The sequence below is a fragment of the Lactuca virosa genome, chromosome 1 (genome assembly GCF_052849685.1).
Source record: "Lactuca virosa cultivar CGN04683 chromosome 1, Lactuca_virosa_CGN04683_v6, whole genome shotgun sequence".
Classification (NCBI taxonomy): domain Eukaryota; kingdom Viridiplantae; phylum Streptophyta; class Magnoliopsida; order Asterales; family Asteraceae; genus Lactuca; species Lactuca virosa.
Window position 1 is genome coordinate 10897220 of NC_136426.1, and position 6759 is coordinate 10903978.

Consider the following 6759-nt stretch of genomic DNA (forward strand, 5'->3'; position numbering starts at 1 on the left):
CAAAGCTATTCACATCACAATACATTTTGTGTCTACTTGACATTTCATAAGTGGAGACAAAATAAGCGCTCACAAAAAAGCATTTACTGTCAGCTTATTCAACATATTTCCAGTATAGTGTTTGAGTAGACACTCATTTCTCATGAATAATAACAATATTTTTTTTATCATATGGTTTATTCATTTATTTTCTTGTTTATCTTGCTACCGTAATATCCTGATTTTTTAATTTTACACACTGACTTTTTTTTCTTTTACGAGGATCTACATACATCATGTGGCGTATGAGTTAGGGATGAAAGTGGGTCCAAACCCGGACCGGAAAGACCCGGACCTGGAAAACCCAGAACCGATTAACGGGATTTTGTAGAACCGAAAACCAGACCGGTATATAGAAACCGGTTCCGGTTCGGTTCCGGGTACGGTACCGGGTAAAGTGGGGCTAGAACTGGGAAACCCGGAAACATCAAAGTGGGTAGGTTGGAACCGGATAAAGTGGGTTTAGAATCGGAAAACCGGAATTTTTTGGTAATTACTTATTTCTTAGTGGGTTGAAATTTGAAAATTTTCATATTGATATCCCGACTTTGGGGGACTGTAACTCATTGAATATGAAACCAAAATTGACAAAACTATAGTCTAAAATTATGTACAAACTCTAAACTACACTCTGGAAAAACCCGCATGTCAATCCGACTTTAAACGAATGAGATACGCATGTGTTAACATTTTCACAGAATACCAAGTACCAAAACAAATAGCTGAAAAAGTTGAAAATTTTCAGTTTTGATATCCCGACTTCGGGGGACTGTAAATCATTAAATATTAAACCAAAAATGACAAAATTATAGTCTAAACTCATGTAGAAACTCTAAACTACAAGTTGGAAAAAACCACATGTCAATCCGACTTCAAACGAATTAGATATGCATGTTTTTAAATTTTCACTGAATACAAAAAAACTGAAAAACTAAAAACTTCCAGCTTTGATATCTCAACTTTGGGGGACTGTAAATCAATGAATAAAAAACTAAAAATGACAAATTTATAGTCTAAAATCATGTACAAACTCTAAACTACACGTTGGAAAAAACCGCATGTCAATCGGATTTGAAACGAATGAGATATGCATATTTTAAACGTGTCACAAAAATCGGTTCCGGCCCTAAAAGTGGTTCCGGTTCCGAACACCGGTTCCGGTTTTTAGACCCGGGTTACCCGGACCCGATGGACCCAAACCCGGATTACCCGGAACCCGGATAAAGACAATTTTTAAACCCGGAACCGGAACCGGTTCTATATATTCCGGTTCTAACGGTTCCAGTTCCGGTCTGATTCCGGTTCCGGTCCGGTTTTCCTGTTCTAAATTCCATCCCTAGTATGAGTTGCATCCCGTGTGAAAGTTATATCACTTTAGCGAATAACTCGTAACGTTGTCTCTTTCTGGACATACATATTTAAACATAACTTATGCTTGTTGCATACCTTGATATACTACTATACAAATATCATTTTCCGTTAATCAGAGCAATAAATGGTTTGTTGCATATTAATTGTTCATTGGAATTTGGTGGTGTTATGCTTTTGCAATCCCATCGAGGTCTTCGGTTTGTGTTTCGTTTTCTTTGATTATGTTTGATATTATGGTTCGCCAGAGCCTCAAATTTGGACGCTTAACTTTATCCAAGTCGTGGATCGAAGAAACTACAAACATGAAATCAACACATTAAATTGCCAACTCTAAAGATATAAATCACAAACTTTAAATCAAAATATTCAACCTGGATTTCAATTTGTCTTTGATAACCCATATTGATTTCGATTTGTCTTTGATATTGTCACTTCTATTTTTTGAAGCTCATTGAAGAACATATTTAAAGATGATGACATGAAATCCCAAAATATGACATTGTTGCCGGGGTAGGATAAAAAAGAGTAAATTACACGAATGATTCCTATGGTTTGGGGTAATTTGTTCGTTTGGTCCCTAACTTATTTTTTTAACTCGGGAGGTCCGTACAGTTTGTTTTTGTTGCGCGTTTAGTCCAGGTATTACCTAAAAAAGACTATTTTGCCCTTGATTTTTAATTTATTTAAATAAGATGGAGTATGTAAGGTAAGGTAATGTGAGGTGGGAGTGTAGTTAGGGATGTTTTTATTTAAATAAATTACAAAATCAAGGGCAAAATAGTCATTTTTAGATAAGACAGAGACCAAATACGCAACAAAAACAAACAATAGGGACCTTCCGAGTTAAAAAAATAAGTTAAGGACCAAACGAACAAATTACCTCAAACCATAGGGACCATTCGTGTAATTTACACGATAAAAAACTATATGCAAAATCAATGTTGTCATTAATTATCCTAATCGAAAAAGTAAAAACATGATAAGATATACACAAAAGATAAAATTTAATGACTATTAAGTAAACAAAGACTATTCAATATTCAAATAGGTGATACATTAATGGAAAAAGAGAAAACATTTAAAGTTTGTTAGTTTGTTCACATCTTCACTTCCTCTTTGATTTAATCTTTTACAAGATGTAAAAATATATATTTTTTAAAATTGAACTTAAAATAATATTTTATCATGAATTGATTTGTTTTTGGATGAATGATGGGGTCACCAACCTGCCAAATTCAATGAATCCCCACCGTACAAGATCCAGTTTGTCTCAGAACGTGCGATAATCTAATCGAATATCTTGGGTGAAGCAAAATAAAATCATATGCTCTCTTTTGTCTTCTCTTTTGTTTCCGATCTTCCCCTTGCTTTACTGTATTGTTTGTAGTTGGTACTACACCAAGTTGACCACTCTCTCTCCGCCGATCTCCACAGCAGATTCGCCGGAGCAAACCAGTATCACAGTCGGTAACTATTCTCCTCTTTATTCTATCCGGGTGTTTGCTGCAATCTGTCATTTTAACCCACTTCATAAAAAAAATTAGAGATTTTTCCTACTGGGTTACATGAATTTCAGTGATTAACTTCTGGGTTTATCCACTCAACGTGAAATTTAGGGTTTTTTATTGCGAACTTTTAGATCGATTAGGGTAAGCTTGGAAGTATGCTGTAGGGTACAATAATTTTATTTCATCAGCTGAAGAACCGTCTTCGATCCACTTTTCTAGATTGTAATGTGTTTTTGTTTTTATTTTTCATCTTCATGTGTATTTGTTTCTCTTTTGGTGAAATCATATTACTTCAGTCTTTCAGTAACCTCTAAATCCAGATTTAAATATTGTTCGAGTGGAGTGTCTAGAGTCAGGAAGGGGTTACAGTTGCTATCATCCCTCTTAGTTAATAAAGGCGCTTTAAATTTTAGTACAAAATCATAAATGAAGCTGTTTTCCATATTTACTGTTTTCTGGGGTCTTCAAATGTGATATAATTTCTTGAAATTTGTCAAAGTTTTCATAATTTGATTCAACTTTAGAAATCTTGGTGTTAGATTTGTAATCAAGTCCTTAATATTTTGCTTTTTTGGAGAATACTTGTGTGTTTAATCTCAAAACCAAACCATAAATTTTTATTTTTCTAAAATGAAGTTTGATTGAGGAATCTTCTTGTGAAAATTGTAAGTGGAAACCGAAAGGGGAAAAACGTGTAATGAGTTAATTGTACCTTTGATTATTTTCTTTATTGTTATCTTGATATGTGTGGGACCCAAAGATATCTTGACTTTTATCTAATAATTTTTAATGTTGATTCTTCGTGGGTGGAAAGTACAAGATTTGATTTTTTCTTCTAATTATAGGATCAAAAAAATATGTTTACAACAATCTAAACGAATCACATGAGTTCTTGTAGCTTTTAAGAATTATTTTTGGCCTCGATTATCACAGATCAGTTTCAACTAATGGCATCACTATGATAACCTAAAGAAACCGTATTTGGAATAATTAAATAATTCAAAATGATGAAAGCCATTAAATGCGGTTTTTGTGTCCCACCATAAAATCAAAGGTGAAATTAACATGTAAGGAAATTGGAGAATGTGATCCTGTCGAAAAGATAGGTTCTCACGTCACTTTTGGCAACAAAACAGAATCTTATTTGGGGAATTGTACTAAAATAAATGCGTTGTCATTTTGTTCTCACATTTTGATAAATCAATACTATATTTTCCCCAACCATTAAGTTTGCACCTTCTTGCCTCGTATATACATATATATAATTGTATGTATGTATGTACGTCTACTCATTTTGAAGGAACCCAATAAATGAATTGTTTTTTTTTGTTCTCTCATTTTGAAGGAAAAAGTAGTGTGAAAGGCGTTCTTCAAAAAGCAAGAAACCATGGCTTCCGTCACTCAATTGCAAAGACAATTTATTGAGTACACAACGTCTCTGTATAATGAGGTTTGTAATTTCTTTTAACTCAGGGTTTAAATACAAAAGAAATAGCAATGTACTTCCATTGATTCAACTTTCATTTTCTTGTATTAGAGCATTGTACTTTTTAGCAATTTCATCCAAATGCAAAGCATAATTGGTAGATTTGCTGAAGTATAATATCCTTTAAAAGTTTTAATTGGATGGATTCTTCAATTTATTTATGGATTGGTTTTTGGGTGTTTTATAGGGATATCTTGATGATCAATTCACACAACTTCAGAAGCTGCAAGATGAGAGCAACCCTGACTTTGTGGTTGAAGTGGTGTCCCTTTTCTTTGAAGACTCTGAGAAGCTTCTTAACAATTTGGCAACTGCTCTGTAAGCTTCTTTTTCTCTGATCAAGATTCTTATTTCTTTACGTATTTTAGACTATAGTGATCTGTTCCTTGTCTTAATCTTTTTTTTTTTTTTGACCAAAAAGTCAACAGAAGACTGTGGATTATAAGCAGGTTGATTCTCATGTTCACCAGTTCAAGGGTAGTAGTTCCAGGTCAGTTTTTGCGCATCTTTGATAAAAAATTACAGTTTTTATATAATTTATAGTTTTATACACCAATTTTTGTTACAATGTTTAGAAGATTGAAAAGAATATTAAATTGTTTTTTGGAATATATATGTTGTTACAGCATAGGGGCACAACGAGTCACAAACATGTGTGTTCACTTCAGGAACTTCTGTGAGGAGAAAAACCTTGAGGGGTCAGTAACACCCTCTGCTTCTTTAATCTTTATGTATCCATCCTATTAACTGCTGTCTGGATAAATCATGCTAAAAAAAGTACAGAAATACCCCTATTCTCAATACTTGGTTTCTAGTCTGATGGCTTGTGGTTACAGGTGTCTGCAGTGTCTGCAGCAAGCAAAACATGAATACATTCTGGTTAGGAACAAACTGGAAGCCTTGTTCAGGGTATGTCTGCTACCAAAAGATAGTTATTTATTTACGTTTTTACCCTTGTTCCATATATTTGTTTATTCTGCAATGCAGTTGGAGCAACAAATCTTGCAAGCAGGGGGATCGATCCCTATGATGGAATGAATAGGTTTGTATGTTTGGTGGTTTTCATATGGAAAGCTAGTGAGTAGAGATTATGTGAATACCTTCTTTACTATTTACTATTTATTGTTTTTTCATCTGAAAACTTCATCGTCATATTTATCAACTTTGTATGTTATGTTTGATTATTAGAATGATGTGTATCTTGCTTCTTGTTGTAACCTACCTTGTCTACTTTCTTGTGTGAATACCGCTTTTTATGGTATGTTTATCGACTTCATTTTTGTGTTTTATAATTGTTTTTGACAAATTTGATTGGTTAACATGTGAGCAAAAAATAATATGGTCTGTTTGTTGTAACATGCATATTTGTAGTTATCTATTTGGCTATTGTTTATGATTATGGATTTATTTTTCTGTGTAAATAAATGAAAGTATTTTCACTAATTTAAGTTCTTGATATTTTTATCTTTGCATATACGAAGGGAAGGTTACTATAATAAGTAAATACACGGCTCTATGTCATTCTTGAAATCACTTGATTAGCATGTTACATTAATTGCGTTTTTCATATATTAGTGAAATACTTGTAAGGATATTTGATCTGTATAATTTATTCTAATGAAATAAATTTTGTCAATGAATTCGGGTTATTCACGTAATTTACCGATGTAATTGTATGTTTTATTAATATGCACAAGATTGCGGGGTTGTTTGTTATTGTAGCTCACGTACAAATGGATCACGTACAGATGGATCGATATCTTCTACATATTGAGTTATGCACCAATGTCTAGTGATAGTGACTGATCTGTGTGGTTATTTTGGGCCATGGTTCTGAATTTTTTTGGTTCTTAACAAGGTGGTATAGGTTTTTATCAAGGTTGTAAAAGGATGGTCGATTGGCGTTAAAGGACTAATCGGTTTAATCGGCGCCTAGGCGGAGACCCTTAATTGTAATATATATATATATATATATATATATATATATATATATATATATATATATATATATATATAGGGTTAGGTTCATGTGAGACCACTATATAGGGTTAGGTTCATGTGAGACCACTATATTTTGTGAGACGGAGAGACCAAATCTTGACCATTCATCTTGAATAACCAAATGCTGATATTAAATCAGATTAAACCATAAGGAGCATAAAGTAGGCGGTGACATTTTTGTAAATAAATGGAATTTTGGGATTAGAATAAGACACGGAGGGGCAAAAATGGAATTTTACATTCTTTTTCATTCAGCTCACAAAAAACACTCGGTATTTTTCCTAAAAACCCTAGATAAGAACACTAAAACCCATTTGATCCAAATCTCGATCATCAACATCTTCTGCTTCCTTC

General features: G+C 33.2%; 1 protein-coding gene across 1 annotated transcript; it reads left to right on the forward strand.

Moving 5' to 3' along the window:
- Positions 1–2694: 2694 nt before the first annotated feature.
- LOC145132400 (histidine-containing phosphotransfer protein 1-like) lies at positions 2695–5621 on the forward strand. Its single transcript, XM_079067173.1, has 7 exons — positions 2695–2877; positions 4264–4368; positions 4592–4722; positions 4826–4894; positions 5031–5102; positions 5241–5313; positions 5392–5621. The coding sequence occupies exons 2-7, from the start codon at positions 4306–4308 to the stop codon at positions 5440–5442; spliced, it is 459 nt and encodes a 152-aa protein (XP_078923299.1). The 5' UTR covers positions 2695–2877; positions 4264–4305; the 3' UTR covers positions 5443–5621.
- Positions 5622–6759: the final 1138 nt, after the last annotated feature.

What these genes read in the sequence shown, in the direction of transcription:
- LOC145132400 (XM_079067173.1), top strand. Translation starts at nt 4,306, where the DNA reads ATGGCTTCCGTCACTCAATTGCAAAGACAATTTATTGAGTACACAACG. An exon ending in TTCAAGGGTAGTAGTTCCAG is followed by an intron (nt 4,895 to 5,030) that starts GTCAGTTTTTGC and finishes ATGTTGTTACAG; the next exon opens with CATAGGGGCACAACGAGTCA. An exon ending in GAGGAGAAAAACCTTGAGGG is followed by an intron (nt 5,103 to 5,240) that starts GTCAGTAACACC and finishes TTGTGGTTACAG; the next exon opens with GTGTCTGCAGTGTCTGCAGC.